Genomic DNA, 24,390 nt, shown 5'->3' on the forward strand with positions numbered 1-24,390 from the left:
AAGAACAACAACAGCAACAAAAGAAAACAACATGTGATGTTATTCTCAGATAAAAGGAAAGAAAAGTGGGAGATTAACTTGGAGATAAAGTGATAAATTTGCCTTGGGACATGTTGAGTTTGAAACAGTGCAGACAGCTCTTATTGAAGATGGAATTCTTTTCACTGGTTGGATTCTCTGAAGAGCAGACTTTGAGATCAAGTGTGGTATGTACAGTGCTTACTAGGTTGCACCCTTGGGACTGGTACCTGGAAGTGAAGGCAAGAAAGTGATACTGGGTAGAGGGAGAAGTTGAGCTGTGATGCAGGCCCAGCAACAAGTTCAGCTGACCCTGCAGGACACCCTAGAGCATAAAAGGCCAGTTAGATTCGCCCAGTGTAGGGTCAAAATCATCGGCCTTTATAACCCCAAGGATTGGATGGGCTTCCCTGGAGAGGGGCATGACTTGGACAAAGCAGCTAAGGCTGTTCCTGGAGAGGCTGACAGCCAAAGCAAATAGCCCTTCATTAAAGGGGGCACATCCCAGTAACTCCCACAATTACACAACTGTGGTGGAGATGAGAGTTGGAGCTAAAGCAAAGTTAGTTAATTAGTGAATCCAGTTCTGTTTCTGCTTCTAACATTGGTAAACGTAACACAAAATCTACCATGGTTGTAGTTGTCATTTTCTGAAATGCTGGATTATCCTAGCAGGAAATAAAAGAATTTTAGAATTGTGGAGTAGTCATTCATGTGTTGACTTTTATAAAAGCACATATGTCTCTAAAATGAATGATTATCCTCACCTACAACGTAATAAATAAGCAAATTTAAAAACTGCTAATTACCGTTGCCCATGCTTGCTAGCCAATAGCTAGCTTCGGGGGCTGGGCCATGAAATACAGCAGTAGTCAATAAAAGGAATGAGAATTTTAAAACAATTCTGAACATTTCCTAACTTATCTGTTTAGAGACACATAGACTGCGATATTTCACTGGTTTTTGAATACTTTATCTAAAGGGGTAATTTTAAAAATATTTTTATGCTACCAAATGTTTAAATTTTTGTCATATTAGTGACAAATAAATGTTCACAAATATTTCTAAATATTATCTAGAGTTCATGTTCATCCACTATTTGTTAGCCACACTTTTTCCTTCTAAATACATGTCAAAGTTCTGTACCATTTCTCACTTAAATACTAATATTCTATTTAGAAATCTTAAGTAGACTGGTAGAAAATCTTTGCAAAACACACATCTAATAAAGGACTGGTATCCTATTCAACCCTCCCCCATCCCCAAACCAAGGCAACCACTCATCTTTTTACTCTCTCCATAGTTTTATCTTTTCCTGAATTCATATAGTTGGAATTACAGTATGTAGCCTTTCAGATTGACTTCTTTCACTTAGTAATATGCAGTTAAGGTTCCTCCATGTCTTTTCATGCCTTGATGGCTCTTTTCCATTTGAGCACTGAGTAATAGTCCATTTATTTGTTCATTCACCTACTAAAGGACATCTTGTTTGCTCCTCAGTTTTGGAAATTTTGAATAAAGTTGCTATAAACATCCATGTGCAGGTTTTTGTGTGGACATGTTTTTCATTCATTTGGTAAGTACCAAGAAGCATGATTGCTGAATCATATGGTAAGAGTAGTTTAGTCTTATAAGAAACCACCAAACTGTCTTCCAAAGTGGCTTTAGCATTTTTCCACTCCCATCAGCAATTCATGAGAGTTCCTGTTGCTTTCCATTCTTGAAGAATTTGTTGCTGTCCGTGCTTTGAATTTTAGCCATTCTAATAGGTGTGCAGTGGTATCTCATTGTTGTTTTCATTTGCAATACCCTAATGACACATGAACTTTGAACGTCTTTTCATATGCTTATTTGCCATCTGTATATCTTTGGTCAGGCATCTGTTCAGATCTTTTCCACATTTTTTAATGAGATTGCTTATTTTCTTATTGTTGAGGTTTTAGAGTTCTTTGCATATTTTAGATACCAGTCATATATTAGATGTGTGTTTTGCAAAGATTTTCTGCCAGTCTGCTTAAGATTTCAACTTAACTTCCCTTTTAGTATTATCTTAGTCGGTTTTTAGAGTTGAATATATTACATTTTTTTTCTTTCAAGTACAAATAACTTCTTACTTTAAATACATCATAATGATAGGTCATGTAACATTTTTACAGCATTTTTGAATAAAATTGTTTAGGTAGTAAAGAGGGGGCCTTAAGTTAGTCAAAACGTACCCTAAAATATTTTCTTATGCAAGAAGAAAAAAATTAAGATTAGAATAAAGTTCAGCTGGGAGAACCAGAAAACAAAAACCGAAACAAGTATACTAGTGGCTTAAATAAAATAGATGCTTATTTCTCTCTCATGTAAAGATCCAAAGGTATGTATACTAGATAAGTATGGCAGCTCTGCTCCACAAAGTTTCTGTGTTGTCATGGTGATAACCTTGTTTCTCAATAGAATAATAGTATTTAAGTGAGAAATGGTACAGAACTTTGACATGTATTTAGAAGGAAAAAGTGTGGCTGACAAATAGTGGATGAACATGAACTCTAGATAATATTTAGAAATATTTGTGAACATTTATTTGTCACTAATATGACAAAAATTTAAACATTTGGTAACAAAAATATTTTTAAAGTTACCCCTTTAGATAAAGTATTCAAAAACCAGTGAAATATCACAGTCTATGTGTCCCTAAACAGATAAGTTAGGAAATGTTCAGAATTGTTTTAAAATTCTCATTCCTTTTATTGACTACTGCTGTATTTCATGGCCCAGCCCCCGAAGCTAGCTATTGGCTAGCAAGCATGGGCAACGGTAATTAGCAGTTTTTAAATTTGCTTATTTATTACGTTGTAGGTGAGGATAATCATTCATTTTAGAGACATATGTGCTTTTATAAAAGTCAACACATGAATGACTACTCCACAATTCTAAAATTCTTTTATTTCCTGCTAGGATAATCCAGCATTTCAGAAAATGACAACTACAACCATGGTAGATTTTGTGTTACGTTTACCAATGTTAGAAGCAGAAACAGAACTGGATTCACTAATTAACTAACTTTGCTTTAGCTCCAACTCTCATCTCCACCACAGTTGTGTAATTGTGGGAGTTACTGGGATGTGCCCCCTTTAATGAAGGGCTATTTGCTTTGGCTGTCAGCCTCTCCAGGAACAGCCTTAGCTGCTTTGTCCAAGTCATGCCCCTCTCCAGGGAAGCCCATCCAATCCTTGGGGTTATAAAGGCCGATGATTTTGACCCTACACTGGGCGAATCTAACTGGCCTTTTATGCTCTAGGGTGTCCTGCAGGGTCAGCTGAACTTGTTGCTGGGCCTGCATCACAGCTCAACTTCTCCCTCTACCCAGTATCACTTTCTTGCCTTCACTTCCAGGTACCAGTCCCAAGGGTGCAACCTAGTAAGCACTGTACATACCACACTTGATCTCAAAGTCTGCTCTTCAGAGAATCCAACCAGTGAAAAGAATTCCATCTTCAATAAGAGCTGTCTGCACTGTTTCAAACTCAACATGTCCCAAGGCAAATTTATCACTTTATCTCCAAGTTAATCTCCCACTTTTCTTTCCTTTTATCTGAGAATAACATCACATGTTGTTTTCTTTTGTTGCTGTTGTTGTTCTTCTGTAGAGAAAATTGAGTGATTTTTTTGTGACTCTTCTCTCATTATTCCATTACTTCCAATCAGGCATCAAATTTTGTAAATTTTTTCGAATCCAACATTCCTTTCTATATCCACTGCCAGGACGAACGTCTGGGTCCTCATCACCTGATATTTGCGTCATTGTCAATATCTAGACACACCTTGTCTTTTACTTCCTATTCTGGTTCCTCCTGCATGCTATTCTAAACGTTTTCCTAAACCATCAGTTTATAGAATCAATTCTCTTTTCAAGAACCTCTGGCGTGTTTTATCAATATAAACTCCGGAAATGTTATTTAATGGTTTTGTGTGTATTTGTCTTTACTCTCCAACTTGTAAACTCCTAGAATGGAGACTTGCTGCCTGACCATAGCAGGGGATGTCAGTGATGCCAGCCCATCATTGGGCTAAATTAGAAATAATTAAATATTATGTAATAAATATTACCTTCAGAAACGCATACTGAAAATCTTTAAAGAACTTTAACCTGGTTTACCTATTGTTTCTTCTTATTGCTATAACACACTCTTAATTCTGAGTCTTAAATATTTCAGTAAATTGTAGGGAATGAAAGATGAGGATTTAAATGATTAACAGTAAGTGAAAACTTATTTAATAAAATTCCTTACTTACTTTTCTGAATGCAAGATAAACTAGGTAACACTCTAAAATGTAATTTACAAAATAACAAGTGTCAATATTTCATTTTGAGTAAACATTTCATATTCTAAAAATGCTTAATATGTTTGTCGGTTTTCTCAAATCAGGATGCACATAACTTGTTGGCAGTTATGAATAAATCTGTTGCCAGAGTTAAGGAAAGCCATTGGCAAGAGGGCCCTTAGAGCTATATGCTGGATTCTCCCAATGGGTAACTACAAGTATTAGGAAACTTTATGGTGTTAATTTGAGGAAGAATTCTCTGGGGAAAAGTCTTCTCTTCATCATTTTCTAAAGAAAGCCATCGTTTAACACTACTCAGCCATAAAAAAGAATGACATTTTGCCATTTGCAACAACATGGATGGACTTGGAGGGCATTACGCTAAGTGAAATAAGTCAGACAGAGAAAGACAAATACTGTATGATATCACTTATACGTGGAGTCTAAAATATACAACAAACTAGTGAATGTAGCAAAAAAGAAACTCACAGATCTAGAAAACAAATTTGTCATTACCAGCGGGAAGGGGGAAGGCGGGAAGGGCATGATAGGGGTAGGGGATTAGGCGGTGCAAACTACTATGTATAAAATAAATAAGCTACAAGGATGTATTGTACAACACAGGGAATATAGCCAATAGTTCATAATAACTACAAATGGACTATATCCTTTAAAGATTGTGAATCACTATGTTGTACAACTGAAAATTATATAATATTGTACATCAACTATACCTCATTTTTTTTTTTTTTTAAAAAAGAAAGTCATTGTGTTTAATGCTATGGAGCAATAATATGTCTAAGAATCAGACACCTGGAATGTTTGGTCTCATTCTAAGAATATATAGATCATTAGAAATTAGCCCACAACTTTATCTTAATAGGATTTTGTCTTGTTGAAACATCTGAATTTCAAAGGTTAAAAGAACAATTAAGCTTTTTTTCTACGTCAGGAAACAATAAAATGATACAACCATCATGGTTTATGCACAAAAGAAATTTCCCTCTTTTTTATGGGAGAGTCTGCCTTATAGTTTGTAGCCTAATCAGGCTGACACATTACAAAGCCACTACTGTTGACAAAAACATCTTAGGATCTACGATCTAAGTAGGGAGTCTAACTAACTAGTGATGATATCTCCTAGAGATCTTTTTGGGAACTTGGGTAGACCAGTCTCCTAACTTTAACTGTCATGAAATAATTGGAGATGCTGAAAGAACTCAGGTGCCCAAGAATGTGAACCTTGTTCACAACTGGAGTAGAAATATGTAAACTTTTCACCAACATTTCCAGGGAAGTTGGATATAGGAAAAGCAAATGACATTTATGGCAGACTGCTGGTTATTCTCCAATATTCAGTTTCCATTTTTTCTGTAGTAGTATGGCTCCTAATTTTCATCTGGGCTTATGACCACCCTGAATAAAAGACTGCTAGTTTATAGCTAGTTATGGACAGTCAACTAAGTGCTGCTCAATGGGATGCAAGTATATGTGGTGTATGCAATTTCTGGGATGTGTTGTTAAGAGAAGGATACAGCCTTCTTTTATTTCTTCTTTCTTGCTAGGTAGATTGAAGATGCCATGCTTGGAGCTGTAGCAGTCACTTTGAACTGTGAAGGTTACCTCAGCAATGGAGATCGAATACATCAGAGCAACAGGATAGAAATAAGGTGGCTCCCTCATATAGGAAAGCCCTGTATCACTTACCTCCAGACATTGGTGTTGATCAAAATCCTGACCACTGCCTAGGTAGATGTAAGTACTATCCTCTCTATATAAAGTTACATGATGACTATAGAGTCATCTTGGTAAGATTTCTGCTTTCAGATTTTTGTGAGTAAAAGCTTGTTTCCACCAATTGTTAAAAATCTTGTCTATCTTGTTAACATTAATAACCAGAGGATGTTGTTTGTAGCCATGGAACAGAGAGAGGTTAACTAGTTTGAATTGGATCGGCTCTTGTAACTGTGACTTAATTACTATAAATTAATTGACATAATTTACATAAAGATGTTTGTCTTCTCTTGCAAGAGCCAGAATTTTAAGTTAGAATTATATTTTTCATGAATTTGTGTATTCATTGTGCTTATTAACATTTCAGTTATTAGTTAATTTTTATTACCGTAGTTTATTATTTTCAAAATGGCTTCTCTTTTAATTAAAACTCTTTCACTTAGTTTTTGCAAAGATCATAAGTGAACTTTTTTGCCATTTCTTGTAAAATTGCTACTCTTCTCTTTTTATTTTTCAATCTATTTTTAATTAAAACATGTATTGAGGTATTGTTTCAGGTGTACAACATAAAATTACTATTCTTCTTGCTTGAACTTTTACAGATGAAACAACTGAAATATTTGATTTTCTTTAAAAGTTTTAATTTCTAATTAAAAAGTGTCTTCTTTAATGCTCTCTTCTGGATTCTCTCATTCTGATTTGTTACGAGAATTGACCTTCATATTTGACAAGGAGGTCATTGATAACCCTCTGAAGGTGGAGGAAGCCGTTTGGACTGAGATGAGGGAAGAATATGAAAAAGTGGAGATAGTGCCTGTAGAAGATGTTTTCAGAAGTGTTTCGGAAAAGCCAATAAGTAGAATTTCATATGCTCATGAGAAAGATCTGGTAGAGAAGGAGTTCCAAGAACAATTTAACTCAACACAAAGGAGCAATTATCTATGCAAGACATGATGGATGTTCCATTCTTCAAAAATGCTAAATCTCAAGTGCTTGGCACGTAGACAATCCAGTGGGCCGGTCAGGGTGAAATGGGGAATAAGATAAGCTCACAAACATATAAGCACAGTACCCAGTGCCATTGTAGGAATGAAAATGTAAGAAAAAGGAAGGATAAATCACCTCTACTTGGGTTAAACAGAAAAAGGCTTCATGGAGGAGAAGGCATTTGAGGAAGTTACCGTTTTTTGGCTCTATAAGTCACGTCAAGGTCAAGTCCTCACAAGGAGGCCTGATCATTATGTCTCAAAGTGATGTTTTTACGTGCGTGCATGCTTTTCTCCTACATTGGACAGGATGTAGAGCAGTGCTTGGGACAGTGTAACCATTCAATATTAAATCACTCTAATAAAAACAATATTATGATAGTAAATACTGTCTGGATGAGTAAAGGAGTGAATGCATGTATGCATTAATAAGTGGCAGTGAGCTCCTCAGGGGCGGTGGACCTTGTTTTGATTATCTCTGAACCCCGATCTCGCTGCGTGTACCGTGTGTATTACTGGCAGCTCACCGGGCGCTCTAATTTCAAAGAGCAGTCTCAAGGGCCAGCCTGGCTGGGGCGGGTTCCAAGCCCCGGGCCGGGAGCGACGACTCCGGGCGGTAGGGGGCGCCGGCGTGCGACTGGGCCAGTCCCCCGGCACCACCCGCGCGAAACCGGACCCGGGTCTACGCCATGCGCGTGCGGCTACCACTGCTGCGCACCAGCTGGGCCTGGCGCTTGGGCGCCCCGGCTGCCGCTGCCGCCGCCCGCCTGCCGCGGGGAGCGAGCGCAGGGCCCGGGCCGCGCCGCGCCATGGCTTTTTACCGCACAGAGGAGCGCGGCCAGCCCCACTCTCTCGGTTACCGCCTCTTTTTCAGTAAGTAGCTCGAGGGGGTCCCATCGCGCGCCCCGCCGGTGGCTCGGGATGGGAGCGCGGCCTCCATCCCTCCCTCTTTCGGGCCCGCCGCGATCGCCGCGCGGTTCTGGTCACTTTCCCGCACGGGGGGCCAGCGCCGAGCCATGGGAGCTGCCAGAGATGGGGGCGGCGAACTAAGTCCCGGAGCGCGGAGACGCAGGGCGGCCGGCTGGGCCGCGCCCGGGTCACCCTGGGCGCGGCCAACCGCCCTCCACGAGCCGCGGGCGGAGCGCGCGTGGGAGTGCGCCCGGTCACCTGGCCGGGCCGGCAGCCGTTAGCCCAGACCGCGTCACTGTTCTGGGTTCGCGTTAACTCCGAACGCGAGGAGCAGAGTCCACTGGTTAGCCGACCTCCCTTACCCTCCCCCGCTTACCCTCCGTTCCCCTCCCCCCCCCTTCCCCTCCCAGTGGATGTAACAAAACTCCTGCTGAGGGCCGCCCATGAGGCGGGACTTCGGAGATGACAGGTCCAGTGGTTCTTTTTCAGGGCAGGGACTCTGATGAAGAAGGGTCTGCCAGCAACGTGAATTTATACTCACGAGTTTGCACCTTGAATGCGATCCACGATCAAGAGACTCGCTGGTTGCAAAGTAGCTCATTCTCCTCCGCAAATTGAGCAAACCCAGAGGGCGAAGCGACTTGGGGCACTGACCTGGCCGACTAAGCTGGGAAAACACCCAGGTCTCCATTATTCTCATTTTTCTTTGCATCCCGATATTTCACTGTGTAGGTTAGCTATGATGTGAAATAGCCAGGTTCGTTGAGTTGCTTTCATGCCTCACTGATTTCAGAGCCCCGAGGGGAGTAGTACCTTTTTTTCTGTAAAGTCGACCTTGCCTTATCGCCCACCTATTAGGAACACCAGCTCTAGAGAATTTCAGATCTCAGCTCGAATGCTGGATTCTTTAGCTCTTAGCTCTGGGACCCTGGACGAGTTTCCTAACTTGCTGAGCCTTAGTTCTTCTCTTCTGTAAAATAGGGCGGTAAGACTTACATGGCATAGTGTATGCAAATGATTAGTCACCAGGTCTAGAATATAAATTCTGTTGTTAATAATACTTGTGATCATTATTGATACCTGTAATTTATAAAATGTTTATACGTATGCTATCTGAGCTTAGGGTCGAGGAGTATTTTATGGAAGAGAAAGCTGAATTTGAATAGTTTTGTGCTTATAATGCAGTTGATACTAAAATTCCCATTTTCTTCAGAATTGACTCCATATTCTTTTCCATCCTAATTTGGTCAAGACTGATCAGGTAGAAAGGAACCATTAACAAGAAGACCCAAATTTCTGAACGGATTGTTCCAAAAGGTTACAAAGCAATGGTTTGAGGAACAGCTTTCCATAGAAACAGTGTTACAAAATGGCAGTTAGGTTTTTAAGTAGATGAAAGCTGTCTAACTCATAAAATGGTGAAAGTAATACAGTAATAAATGATTGACCAAAAAGTCAATAAATATTTATAAAATGTGCTGGACACTGTTAGACGTGGCACTGAGGAAATTTTAGTTATGGGCCCTGACCTCAAGAGATTGGTAATATCAATATAATTAATTAAGGAAAGTATAAAAACACTAAAAAATACAAATAAAATTATTTGAATGTTGGCTGAGAAAAAATAGTCTTGAGGATCCTAGAGCATATGGTGTAACCCACTGAGCACTGACTTTGGCATGGGGAGTCCTAGGCCTTGGTTCTCGCTCTGCTGTAACTCACTGTGTGCTGATTGGCCAGGTGATGGCTTCATTTCTTACATGTTCAGTTTCTTTAGCTGTAAAATGAAGCAGTTGACCTACCAGTGATCTTAAAGGTCCTTCTTAGTGCTGATAGTCCTTGGAGACATTGGATGAATAATAGATAGTCTTAACATTATCTATTGGGGCCGGGCCTCTATTAGGTATTTTTGAGGCTATATTGGCCTCTCGCTGTGGTTTGTTTCTTTAGCTGCAAGTGTATTTCAGACTCACGATTTTCTTTAACTGGAATGCCACAAATAAAATACATATATATTTTTTTCACTCAGTTGGAACAAATGACAGAAAAGAAGAAAAAAGGTTTTACTGAGGTAAATGGGCAAAAATTGGAAGAAAGGAGAATGTAGTTTGGGGGAGGGGCCAGGTGGTGTGATAGTCATTGGAAGGTATTGTTGGGTTGAACAATTCCTGAACTAAACGCCAGATGGCATCCTTGGCCCAAGACTGTTTACTGCCTGCTGGAAGGGGTAGGACAAAGTGAAAGGAAGCCCCTTTAGGATTAAGGGGTAAGGGGTAACAGTGAACAATTTGCTCTTTATAAAGGTGGTCACAAATTGTATGTTTTATACTCTGGCAGTATCTATGTGCAGTAGTATGGTGCAGTTCACTCCCTTCAAAGAAGAACATGAATATAGCCCTACTTGGCTGAAAAGTATTATTTAGCATTATTACAGGGAAATCATTTCCCACGTTTCCAAATATATCCCAAGCCTCTGAAATACGAGTGCAGTTGGGAGGTAGACTTTTTGGCATTTCATTTCTGTAAATGGTTCTCTTTACCATCATTCAGAAGAATTAGAATAAATGATAGATGCAGTACTTTTCTTTTCCTTTTAATTGGTGTTGAACTTTGTGGGAACAGTATTGAAGTGAGACAGGGTGACAGAGGGGAAAAAACATCCTGGTGGGAATCATGAGGCATTCTGGCCCTGTAATGAACGTTTTGTGTGGCGTTGCATGAGTAATTGAACCTCTCTGTACCTCATTTTATTAAACCATGGAAAGAGGAGATTGGACTTGATCGTTTCCAAACTGCTAGGTTGAGCACAAGCATCCCGTGGTATGTTACTAGGCTTTCTTTAAAGGAAGAGCTTCATGGTTTAATAAATTAGCAAAACACTTCTCATTTTATCACCTTGGGGAGTCACAATGTGCATATTAAAGTTGTTGGAAATTCTTATGTAAAGTAACTTGTCCCAAACTTTTGAATCCAAGAGCCCCAGTTTCTCAGAACATTTGTTGACATCTAAGTAACTCTAGAGTTTGATGGAATTCTATTTGAGAAGCATTGGGTTCTACAGTAATAGTCAAAACACTTAGGTTGTAGCCCTGGCTTGACTATTTTAGGCATCGCTTGACATCCCTTAGCTCTGTTTCTCCATCTGTAAAACGGGGATAGCACTGATGATTTTATAGAATTGCTGTGGCAGTTAAATGAGACCATGTTTGTAAAGACTATCACTGTCTCACACATGGCACATGGTTAATGTTTAATATGAATTATTTCTTTTTCCCTTTTGACTTTAAGACCAAAATTCTTGTTACGTTTTGTGAAGGATGAGAACAATGGGATATGGATAGAATTGCATACTTTTGAGTAAGTCCTGATTTATTAATTCCAAGTCTTACAGTTTTCATGGATACCAACTTGCAGTCTTTTGAATTAGTTGTGAAATCATAACGAAGTAAGACTTGTTCATATGGGACCAAAGACATATAGCACTGCATGCCAATATTCTTTGGTAGTCTACATGTTTTTGTTTTGTTAATAACTTGAAAATTCATTATTTTAGATTTTTTAACTTTTCCTAAAGGATGAGGAGAAGCTACACTTTTCATAGTTCGGATTTTTTTTTCTTACTATGGGATAGGTGACTGGTTCACTTAGAGAAATAGTGCTGCAGGTAATTCAGATTGCTTTTATTTAGTGTGAGAACGAATCATGCAGTTCTTTAACAATGAATTTATCATTTTAGTAAGACTATGCTTATGTTGAAATTACTATATGTTTTGTTTTTTAAGTATGTCATTTGAATAGTAGGAGGAATCTGCCATTGAATGTACCACACATTTGGACTTAATAAAATTTACTGAATTACATGAAATGTGTGTTTGAGTCTTAAATATGAGTTCCTGTAACTTTTTTTTTAAAATTTGGCCCATATCATAAAACTTGAATTGACACAGTAGATGATAATGGTTATTGTGTGGATATAGAAATGTTAGTTATATTTACTTGGTTTTTGTCATTGCTACAGCTTCCAATAAGAATCTCTATAAATGCTTTTAGTAATGATACGTAATAGTATGTTGGTACTTAGCATACATGTAACTATTTGATGTGTATAACATATATAATCAGGTATAAGTTTTGCAGTCCATTCAGTTTCCTCACTTGCTAATACAAGTAATAAACTTTCATCCTGATACAACCTGCTGTTACAAGAGAAAAACATATAGATTACTTACACAATGATAGAATAAAATCTCATTTCAGTCCAGTTGAAGGGAAAGTTTTGACACTGTTTGGCAATGTCTAATGTATATTGACGGGCCTGATAGAATTCATTAGCTTACGCCCAGTCGGTGTGTAGTCTGATTTTTGACAAAGTGAAATACCAAAACAAGATGGTAGGATGACTACAGTTGTTTGTCTTATCTCCCTCCTCATAAATATCCTATTAAAGTGATAGTAGGTGGATAAAAAAGGATAACCCTGAAACAACAAATAAGAAGGAGCCATCAGAGCCGGTGATTTCAAGATATTTATAAAGGAAGAAAAGCAGATGGAGATGTGGTTATTGATGAAGCATCACGGAGACAGTCCCAGCTGAAGTCTATGTGCTGAGGGGGCTGTAGTTTCGGAAGAAGCTGAACTGCTTTGCAGAACCTTAGAGGGTTTGTGGACATGTTGATGTCAGATTGGAGAGAGAGTAAGAGACATGTGGAGCCTGACACAAGGGGGAGCAGTTTAAGTTTTATCATGGAATAGCACACAGATGTTTACCATGCAGGCCTGGGGCTTAGGCGATGTGCTGGTTCCTTCTACAGAAATTGAAGGTGTTCGGAGGTCAGTAGCCCAACCTGATGGTGTCGCTGCTCAGCGGAGCTCTGGGCTCTGTGACATTTAGGGAACGCCCCAGTGTCACAGCCAGCTTCTTACCCACACACCTCCGAGGGAAGCTGGCCGTTCAACAAGGCTCGCTGCGTGCACATCAGTCTTTTCTAGCCTCTTATTAAATATTAGCCAAATTGTCAGGGATCACTTTCAGCCAGGGTTTCATCCTCTGTCTGCCAAACTGCTTTGCCAAAAGGTGTCCTCGGCCTGGTGCCATGGCGGCTCTGATGCCCGCGGTCTCCGCGGAAGACGGAAGATGGCGCTTGATGGACCAGAACAGATGGAGCTGGAAGAGGGGAAGGCAGGCAGTGGACTCCGCCAATATTATCTGTCCAAGATTGAAGGACTCCAGCTGATTGTGAAAGATAAGAGCCAAAATCTCTGGAGGCTGCAGGCACAGAGGAATGAGATTAATGCAAAAGTTCGCCTGTTGCGGGAAGAGCTACAGCTGCTGCAGGAAAAGGGCTCCTATGTGGGGGAAGTAGTCGGGACCATGGATGAGAAGAAGTGTTGGTTAAGGTACGTCCTGAGGGCAATTTTGTTGTCTACATGGACAAGAACATCGACATCAGTGATGTGACACCCAGTTGCTGGGTGGCTCTCAGAAATGACAGCTACACTCTGCACAAGATCCTACCCAACAAGGTAGACCCACTGGTGTCACTGATGATGCTGGAAGAGGTGCCAGATTCAACTTAAGAGATGATTGGTGGACAAGCAGATCAAGGAGATCAAAGAAGTGATCAAGCTGCCCGTTAAGCATCCTGAACTCTTTGAAATGCCGGGCATTGCGCAGCCCAAGGGAGTGCTGCCGTAGGGACCCGCAGGCACTGGGAAGACACTGTTGGCCCGGGCTGTGACTCATCAAACAGACTATACCTTCATTCATGTCTCTGGCTGTGAACTGGTACAGAAATTCATTGTGGAAGGAGCAAGAATGGTGAGGGAGCTGTTTGTTATGGCCCGAGAACACGCTCCGTCTATCACCTTCATGGATGAAATTGACTCCATCGGCTCCTCACAGCTGGAGAGAGGCTCCAGAGGGGACAGTGAAGTCCAGCGCATGAAGCTGGAGCTGCTCAACCAGCTGGACGGCTCCGAGGCCACCAAGAATATCAAGGTCATCATGGTGACTAATGGGATTGATATCCTGGGCTCGGCGTGAATTCCCACCCCCAGCGAGGAGGCCCGGCTGGATATTTTGAAGATCCATTCTTGGAAAATGAACTTGACCCAGGGGATCAACCTGAGAAAAATTGCTGAGCTCATGCCAGGAGCGTCAGGGGCTGAAGTGAAGGGTGTGTGCACTGAAGCCAGCTTGTACTCACTATGGGAGCGGTGAGTCCATGTCACCCAGGAGGACTTTGAGGTGGCAGTAGCCAAGGTCATGCAGAAGGAGAGTGAGCAAAGCCTGTCCATCAAGAAGCTATGGAAGTGAGGCGGATATCCTTTGTGTGGATCCCTCAAATAAAGCTCTGTAGGACAGGAAAAGAAAAAAAAAAAGGTGACCTCCATGTGGCAAATTTAATGATCAATTTAAAATTCTCATCTCATGTGAATTCTCAACAGTATTTTCACAATGAAGCCCTCTTTCTTCCTTGAAATGTTTTCTTTTTCCTTCTGAGACGGTGCTTTTATCTTCTTTTGATGGCTTCTCCTTCAGCAGCCTCCCTTGGTGGATCCTCTGATCTGAACTCTAACCTTTGAAACGGCTCAGGACTCAGTTCTTAGCCCACTTATCTATCTGTTCTCTCTCTAGAGCAGGGGTTGGCAAGCCCTTTCTGGAAAGGGCCAGATAGTAAATAGTTTAGGCTTTGCAAAACCTGTGGTTTCTTAAAACTACTTATCTCTGCGTTGCAGGGCAAAAGCAACCAGAGAGTAAAAGTATGGGTATGGCTTTTGTTCCAACAAAAGGTTATTTATAAAAATAACAACAGGCCATGTGCTGGCTTTGGCCCATGGTCTGGAGTTTCTGTTGTTGCTTTTGCTGTAGATGATCCCATCCAGTCCTGTAGCTTGAGATACCATCTGTGCCTCCCAGATGTGTAACATTAGCCCTAGTCTCTTCTTGAGCTCAAGATTTACAGATGCAGTGAATGTACTCTGTATTTCCACTGAAACGTCTAAGAAGCATCTCAAGGTTAACGTATACAAAACAGAGCTCCTGGTCCCATACCCCCACCCAACTATTCCTTTCTGTCTTCTCACCTATAAGCAGTAACTTAGGAATCACTGTTGTGGCCACCACTACTCTTAGCCCATATCTAGTTCATTAGTTTCTCCCTTCAGTCCAGCTTTTGAAATGTATGCAGAAGACAATTCTCTCCACTCCCACCCTTGCCACTATATCCATGTCACCATTGTCTTTCACTTGACCAATTGCAGTAGCCTCCTGATTCTTCACCTTGTCTCCACCATTGTCCCCTGAAGTCTGCTTTCCACCAGAAGTCATCTTGATTCTTTAAGATGTACGTCTGATCATGCCAGGTTCTGCTCCTCGTATACAAGTTCCTGTGTGGCCTGATACTGGGCTTCCCCTCTGAATTCATTGCTAACCACTCTTCCTTTTGATCACTGTGCTCCAGCCATCCTGGCCTCCTGGCCGTTTCTCAGACACGCCGTGCATATTCTTGCCTCTGAGCTTGCTCTGCATGCAGTGTTCCTGTCTAGATGTCTGCTTGACTCACGTCCTCACTTCTTTCAGCTCTGTGCTGAAGTGTTACCTATCAGAGAGATCTTCCCTGGCATTTCCATATTTCTCTTTTTCCCTCTTTTCTTGCCCTGTACCTGCTAGAGTTGAAAACATCTTCATTGCTCCTATGCATTGCCTCCCCCACCAGAGTATAAGTTCCGTAAAAGCAAGGAATTTGTATACCTAGTACCTAAAACAGTGCTTGGGATACTGTATGTGTTCAGTAAATATTTACTGAATGAATGATTTTAAGAAAACCTCATAAGCTAAATGGGAAAAAAAGAAAGTAGAAAGAGAACTTGAATTTTTCAAAGTCGCATGGGTGTCCTCTGAGATTTCAGAAGCGATGGCACCCATTAAGAAGGAAGAGGAGGCTGTGAAGAAAAGGCAATCAAAGAACAAGAACTCTTGGAAATTAAAATTGTGATTGTTAAGACAAAGAAGTCAGTGGACGGTGTAGTGGGTTGAATGGTGTTCTGTTGTTTTAAGCCACCAAGTGTGTGCTAATTTGGTATAGCAGTCCTAGAAGGCTGATACAGAGAAGTTAGAACATAAGGTAAATAAATCTACCAGAAAGTAAACAAAATGTCTGAGACAGCAAAAAAATGAGGAAGAAAGAAGAGACATAGAGATTTAATCTAGGAATCCTAACATTTGGCTAATATGAGTTCCAGAAGAAAAAGAACAGACAAAACGAAGAAGAATTTTCCAAGGAATAGTGGAAGAGATCTAAGAATTTAAGTACCCAAGTATTCTGAGTCCCAGACACTTTCTTGTGAAATCTCTGAAAACTGAAGCTTTTATAAAGAAGAACCTAAAAGTCCCTGGGGTTGGGGTCGGGGGTGGGGAGGGAGAACAGGTCACCTGCAGAGGACTGAGAATCAAACTGGTATCTGACTGACCCAGCAGCGCTGAAAGCTCAGCAACTGGAGTAATGCCTTTGAAGTTCTGAGAAAATGATTTTCCTTCTAGAATGTACCCAGGCAACCATTAATCTAGGGTAAAGACTGAATCAAGACGTTTCAGACATTTAAGGACTTGGGAAATTTACCTCCCATGAATCCTTTCTTACACAACACAAGTTAGGGATATGCTTCTGCAAAACATGTAAGTAAACCAAAAAAGGTGAATGCATGGGATCCAGAAAACAGATCTAAGCTGGAAACCAACAAAGCAGAGTCTAAGGGTGCCAAGAAAGCTTCCAATCCAGATTGCAACAGGAAGAATGAGATTTCCAAAGGGAGCCACTTGGGTAGACAGAGAATTCCATAGTTTTTATGGAAGCTGTGAGACATTTGAATAATTGATAAATATGATTATGACTGACAATGGAAGGAAGAAAATTAGAAGCACAAGTCATAGAAGCTGAACAAGAAAGGAAATTTATTTATGACATTCTACCTGGCCAAAAATCAACACACAGACAGTGTTTCTTAAACTTGCCTGACTATGTGAATTATTTGGGGGTGCTTGCTAATAATACAGATATCCAGATTTCTCTCCTTAAGATTCTGATTAGATATGGGGGTCCAGCGATCTGTTTAACAAGTAATTCAGATTTTTCTTAATCTTAGGAAATATACTAACAGGAAAAGCATAGAAAACTCAGTGTGATTATAGAACATTTTATGAGCCTTGAAAAAATAAAAGTGCAGAAGATAAAATTAGAAGAGAGAAGGATGAAGAGAGGTAAAAAACCAGTTAGCTGAGTCAAGAAATACTGTATATGTTTGGTGGAGCAAGGAATAAAGCTGTGAAGTATTAAGATTGGCCAATAGAGAATTTAAAGGGAAAGGTTGGGGTCAAATAAACTAAACTTACCTCTCAGAGCTGAAATCAGTAGACAATATTCTAAAATTGTAAATTAAAAACTAACCATATAAATATATTATTTAGGGAGATGAAGATAACATCTAGATCTAAAGTAAGTTAAGGAGGCCTAGGTGGGTTGCTCTAGAGTGGAGCTGGATTGGAGAGAGGTGGGGACTTTTTTTAACCATGCACATGCATTGCTTTGTTTAAACAACAACAAAATAGATATTTATAAAAATAAATTGGCAACGACTTGGTTTCAGATGTAAAGAAGCAACCAGTCTGAGCTATAGATAATGAAGTTCAAACTTAAGATTTATTGCTAGTTTTCTCTGAGGCTCTAAGAAAGGGCTATTTCTAATCTGTGCTTCAGTTGTATCTTTACAAGGTGATTACCACAGTGCTTGCTGCATGTACCGTGTCTCTCTGTCTATGCCTCATAGGTATAATATGGATTACCCTGTTCATTTTATAGTTGATCAGGATAGGTAGTACAGGTTTCTCCACTATCCAGAAAGGGAGCAGTCCTATGAAACCATTCGTAAGCCGAAATGGCATAAAGCAAAGAAGCAATACCTTAGGATACATCTTGCTAATGAATGCACAAAATAAATGGAGAGAAAGCACAGGTGCTCACAGACACAGTTCAAAGCTATGGCAGCTTGCTGCTGAGATGATGAGTATATAGTTCCCAGGGAAGGAGCTTGGCTGGCCACTCTCACTGCTCAGGGGTGCTTGCTGCCTCTCTAAGAGCTGCTGAAAAACACACCGAATGCTGTTTTCGATTTTTGCCTTTTTTTGTAAAAGTGAAAATCCTCTTAGGATTTCTTTCTGTTAGCAAAAACAGGTACTAATGTAGGTCTTTTGTAAAAGTGAAGTGGCGTAGAGCAAACTTTTCAAAAAGCAGGGGATACCTGTACCTATCTTTAAATCCACCTTTAGAGAATCTTAATACCCTTTAAGTGGAGCCTAATAGCATACTTATATCACTGACTCTAGAAAACTTTTAATGGATTCTCAGCCTTCCTTTGTGTGCTAGGTCAGTGGTTAGCTCTCTCATTGTGCCAAGAGGACTCCTTTATTTTTAAATTTACAGGATGATGCTGATCCTGATAACATGTAGTACTCGCCCTGTCTTACCTGTGGGCATTGCTCACATTTTAGCACTCTTGTATTCTGGCATCTAGTACGTTGCCTTTTACATAGTACTAAATTGTATCTTGCTTAATTGAAGAAAATTGAGAAAATTAAGTTTCAGAGAAATCGAGTGACTTAATCAAGCTCAGCAAATAACATGGCAGATTCTTGGCCTCTGTATTCATTGCTCCTGTGCAAATTTATTGGTATGTTGCTCATCAAGGCATTACGATTATCAGATATCTAAGGCCCTATTTTATTTTCCCAGAAATTCTTCTTTTTTTCTTTATTATTATGTCTTTATTTAAACTATTTCATGATCCAAATGGCTTCTAGTAGGTTTGGTTATCTGAGTCAGACCATTCACTTACATTTATATATTTTTTACCTTCCAAAATGGCAATTAGAAAACAATTTTAACGTATATATTGGCATTACCTTAGTGTTTGAATATATTTAGATCCCAATTTAAAGAAAGAGATATCTAAGCACGCTTCTCACAGATCTTTAGATTTTAGTGATCACAGCCTAGTCTAGTCCTGTTTTTCCTCATACTTGAGTAGCATGTGCTCCTCTTAACATCTTAATAAGTTTGTTGGGGCTTGTCCCCAGTTAATGAGAGCTTTAGGGAAACAACACAAAATCAGTGTGCCAAAGGTATCATTTACCCTTAATTACAAAGGCAGCCTAGCTATTCTGTCAAGTTTCCTGTACTTCATTAATTTTAATAACAAACTTTCCTGGTTTGTACAACTTCCTGAATTCTTAGAGCTGAGATTATTGTTAATTTCCATCACAATGATAGGTTCCAAATGTAACAACTGAAGTAATATGCTAAAGGATTACATCTTTCTTCTCTTCAAAATTCTACCTTATCTTTGTGACTTAAAGTGGAGAAAAGGATCACAGATGGTTGATTGTTATTTGGAATAAGTGTTTCTATTTATATGTTAATATACTATATTTTTCTTAATTGCCATCTTTTTTTTAATTGCTCCATATATACTTATTTTAAAAATTACATAGGATAAAATTCACTCTTCTTTTTGGTGAACAGTTCTGAGTTTTAGTAGAAATATAGATTCATTTAAATATCATCACAATCATGATACAGAACAGTCTATCACTCCCCAAAATTTCCTGTGGCCCCTCTTTCAAGTCAACTCCACCCTCTACCCTCATCCTCTGGCAACCACTGGTCTGGTCTTTATCCCTATAGTTTTGCCTTTTCCAGATGTCATCTAAATGGAATTGTTTGAGTCTAGCTTCTTTCACTTAGCACATTAGATTTTAGATTTTTTCATTTTCTTGTGTGTATCAGTAGTTCACTCCTTTTTATTATGGACTAATATACTATTCTGTAAAGTGCCATTGTGTGGGTGTAACAGTTTGTTTATCCATTTACCAGTTGGACATTGGGGTTACTTCCAGTTTTTGTGGTTATTGAGTAAAGCCACTATAAACATACACTTAGAAGATTTTGTGCAAACATAAGTTTTCATTTTTTCCTGGTTAAGTACTTAATAGTAGGATTTCTGGGTCATATGTTTAACTTTATAAGAAACTGCCAAAATCTTTTCCAAAGTTGCTGTACCATTTTCATTTCCTACCACTACATTTTATTTTAATAAAAAATATGTAAATGTGACCCACTTAAGTATCCTTGTTATTTATAGAAAAGTAAATAATCAAGCAACAGACTGATAATTTTGTTCTTTCTGTTCTTGTGTTGCTCATAGAAGACTTTAAAATCAGGCACAGAATTTGAAATTTGATGTGGTATGCAAAAGAGAAGACTTCTTTTTTTTCGAGATGCATCCTTTTTAACTGATGGAAAAGAGCTTTACAGATCATAGTGAGTTTTATACCCTTTGCCACTTGTGTGCTTTTTCTCATCTTTATCCTACTTTGTGCACTGGGGTCCTTCGTGAGTTACCTTGTTGCTAGGGTGGGAAGAGAAAAATTACATTAACAGCTTGTACAGAAAAATGAAATAGTAATAGAGGTATTTGCTCAGCAAATATTTACTGAATGCCTATTAAGTGCTGGAAACTTTTCTGGATGCTGGGGATCCAGTAGAGAGCATAACAGAGCAAACAGCAACAAACAACAACAACAAAAATCTTCAAGAACTTTAGTCTATTGATAAGTGCTAAGGAAAACTCACACAGCATGAGAAGAGGAAATAAAATTTTGGTGGAGTGGAGGCCATTATTAAGTTATATACTTCTAATTTTATTGGACTGAAGCCATGGCTTGTTTTTCGTTTGTTTATTTAAATAAACTTTATTTTGGAATAGTTTTAGATCTGGCAAGGTTGCAACAGTAGTACAGAATTCCAGTATATCTCTTACCACGTTTTCCCTAACGTTAACATCTTTCATTACCACTGTACATTTGTCAAAGCTAAGAAACCAACATTGGTACATACTATTAACTCAACTCCACGTTTTATTTGGGTGTCACTGGTTTTTCCACTAATGTCATTTTTCTGTCCCATGATCCAGTTCAGGGTACCGCATTGCATTTAGTCATTATATTTCCTTAGTTTCCTCTAATCTGACAACTTCTCAGTCGTTCCTTGTTTTTTGTTTTCTAATGACCTTGAAATTTATGAACAGTATTGGTTAGGTATTTTGTAGAATGTCCCTCAGTTTGGGTGTGTCTGATGTCTTTCTCACGATGAGACTGGAGTTCTGGGTTTGGGGTAAGAGTGTGACAGAAGTGAAGTACCCTTCTCATCATGGCATATCAGGAGGTACATGCTATGAACATGACTGGTGATATTAACCTTGATCACTTGGTTAAGGGTACTGCTTGTCAAGCGTTCTCCACTGAAATGTTTTTCCCCTTCCATACTCTATTCTTTGGAAGTGAGCCACTAAGTCCAGTCCACAATTGGGGGGACAGGGTAAGCTTTACTTCTTGGAGGGGAGGACATCTACATATATTGTTTAGAATTTTTCTGAAAGTAGGATTTGTCTCTTACCCCTCATTTATTTATTTATACAATCATTTATTTGTATTACTGTGGACTCACGTATATTTATTGTATACTTTGGGTTATGATTCAATACAGGCATACCTTATTTTATTGCACTTTGTTGTACTTTGAAGATATTGTGTTATTTACAAATAGTTTTGTGGCAACACTGTGTTGTACAAGTCTGTTGGTGCCAATTCCCAGTGGCATTTGCTCATTCGGTGTCTCTGTGTCACATTTTCATAGTTCTTGCAATATTTGTTATGGTGATATGTGATCAATGATCTTTGGTTTTACCAGTACGACTCACTGAAGGCTCAGATGATGGTTGGTGATTTTTTAGCAATAAAGTATTTTTTAATTAAGGTATATATATTGTTTCTTAAGATATATTGTTGCACACTTAGAAGACTACAGTGTAATGTAAACATAACTTTTATATGCACTGTGAAACCAAGCCCACAGTATCTCCAAGGTTTGCCCATACCCATTATTTATTTTGTCACTCAACTTGTTCCAGCTTTGGCCTTTGGGAACTCTTTCAGGTTGGCTCCATTTCCCTTTGACATACCTCCAGCCTTTCGTTTTGAACACTTGGTTGGTTTCTGGTAGTGCAGGATATTCCAGGCTCATCTTGTATATTCTTTGCCCCAGCCTTAGAGTCAGCCCATTCTTCAAGAAGCCCTAGTTCTTTTCATTGGAGAATGGTATTTAGAAGCCAAGATTTGGGTGCTAGGTATACTCATTGCTATTGGAGTGTCAGCCAGTCCTCATTTTATTTATTAAGATATTTTTAAAGTCTGAATTTGAAAATTATACCAAAGAAGTAGCAGGCCAGAAGTAGAACATACCCTGACTTAAGAAATTGCAAAGTGAAAATTTTTTATGGCTGTATTAAGCCCAGCTTTTGGAAACATGCATTCCAACAAAAGTATGCATTGGCTTATTGTATTTTATTTAAATAATATATACTTTTAAAGGTATTTTATATATACATTTCAGTATGCAATGAGGATAAAATATTTTCTGTTATTGAAATTTTTGTTTTAAGCTTACCTTAATATTAGCACCCTTATCACTTTGAGTGGAACAAATGATTCGTTTCTTTTAACTTGGTAGGACCTTTAATCCTTTGTTCATGTGAATTGTAGGTGGAAATTAGGAATTCTATTGCTAGGTTTCTCGGGAAAATTGACATCAGTTTTAGTCCATTTCACTTATTAATCAGTCTCTTTTCGAAAGTAAGATTTTTCATATTTGGGGTTTTAGTCTAATTTAGACATATTTTTCTTTGGATGTTTAAGCCACAGGAATAAGTAAATGGTTTCAGCAACCCAAATATGGTTGATTTGTTGTGTACAGCAGTCCCACTTGTCTGTGGTTTTGCTTTTCACAGTTTCAGTTACCCTTGGTCATATGTGGTCTGAAAATATTAAATGGAAAATTCCAGAAGTAAATATTTCATAAGTTTTAAATTGTGTGCCACACTATTCTGAGTAGTGTGATGAAATCTGGTGCTGTCCTGTTTTGTCCTGCCTCGTCCCTGTCCTGGGCATGAGTCATACCTTTGTCCAGCCTTAGTAGATATCTCAGTTGTCAGACCCACTGACCAGGCATCACAGAGCTTGTGTTCAGGTAATCCTTATTTTCCTTAATAATGGCTCCAAAGCGCAAGAGTAGTGATGCTGGCAATTCGGATATTCTCTTACTGTGCCTAATTTATAAATTAAACTTTATCATAGGTATGTGTGTATAGGAAAAAAAAAAAACATATGTAGGGTTACTATCCACAGCTTCAGGCATCCATTGGGGTCTTGGAATGTATCCCCTGAAGATAAGGGGGGACTCCTGTTTTTCTCTTTGGTCATCAGATTGGAACAAGTTTTAAAAGTTGAATTAAACTTTAAATTTGGAGTTAAAGTTAATTTTGAAAAAAAACATTAAAAACTTGTTTAAAATTTAAAAGTGGGTAAGAGTATAATTGCTCTAAAGAACAAGATAGTCCATTGCTTTAATTCTGTGTTTTTGTTTATTTTCCTTTGCAGAGAATGTAGCTGGTCACTACATTTCCCCCTTTCATGATATTCCTCTGAAGGCGGACTCTGAAGAGGTATTGTTTTAACTTGTTTGGGGCATGAAAATATGTACTTCTCGTATCACCATAAAATACTTTTTGGAAGCATCTTGAAAGGAAAGAATGTGGTCGGAAGCTGAGAAGGGCAACAGAGTTATCATAACAGGATTATAAGCCTCCTTCGTGAATTAGAATTTGGATAAGAATAGGATTCTTCCAGGAGGACTTGGGGAGAAAGAGATGTTAGTAGTCGATAAAGCTTAGAATTTGGTCAGAAATAAAGATTTAAGGCATAGAATTTAAGAGATTAGCGAGAGGCTTATTTTAAGTAGTAGTAACAATAGTAGTAGAAGTAATAACATTTGTGAATTATTTTGTTTGCTAGCCACCATGTGAACATATGCCATTTTATTTAATCCTTATGAGTTGCTATTATCATCTCTAAGGACACTGGAGCCGAAGGCATGTTATTGACTTGTCTAAGGTCACGCAGCTGGTAAGTGCCAGAGCCAGGTTTTGAACTAGCATTTCTGACCACAGAGTTCATGCTCTTTACCTACTCTACGAGACAGATGCTAGAAAGATAAAGTTGGGAAGATCGTAATCTTTGAATAGTTATTCTTTTAGAACCTAAAATTACTTGACAGATGTGAGGGTGGAAGGGATGTAAGTCAGGTCAGAGGGAGATCTGCTGCTGAAGGTGGAACTAAGAGGGGCTCGGAATATTGGAGCCTTCCGAGACTCTCCTGAGTAGCTGGCGAGATGGCATAATTGGCAGTGGATGTTAGTAGTCACCATGACGTTGGAAGTTCTTTTCTTGAAATCTGAGTAGTTACAATAATTGGCTGACTTCATC

General features: G+C 39.1%; 1 protein-coding gene and 1 pseudogene across 5 annotated transcripts in view; both read left to right on the forward strand.

Annotated features, from left to right (window-relative positions):
• The first annotated feature begins 7,701 nt into the window (after window positions 1–7,701).
• The window catches only part of PPA2 (inorganic pyrophosphatase 2), a 99,720-nt gene continuing 83,031 nt past the window's right edge, over window positions 7,702–24,390 (forward strand). For 2 of the 5 annotated variants that reach the window (XR_004349895.1, XM_032631829.1), the window contains exons 1-2: window positions 7,703–7,922; window positions 23,506–23,570. Coding sequence is in view for 4 of the 5 variants with exons in the window: in XM_032631829.1 (XP_032487720.1) it covers window positions 7,739–7,922; window positions 23,506–23,570 (249 nt within the window). In the remaining variant the exon portion in view is untranslated. Of the gene's footprint in view, window positions 7,923–8,447; window positions 8,642–20,216; window positions 20,333–23,505; window positions 23,571–24,390 lie in introns of all 5 variants that reach the window. The other 3 variants (XM_032631832.1, XM_032631830.1, XM_032631828.1) reach the window with 3 other exon arrangements.
• Window positions 13,087–14,274, forward strand: LOC116753871 (annotated as a pseudogene).

Source organism: Phocoena sinus, chromosome 5 (assembly GCF_008692025.1).
Source record: "Phocoena sinus isolate mPhoSin1 chromosome 5, mPhoSin1.pri, whole genome shotgun sequence".
Classification (NCBI taxonomy): Eukaryota; Metazoa; Chordata; class Mammalia; order Artiodactyla; family Phocoenidae; genus Phocoena; species Phocoena sinus.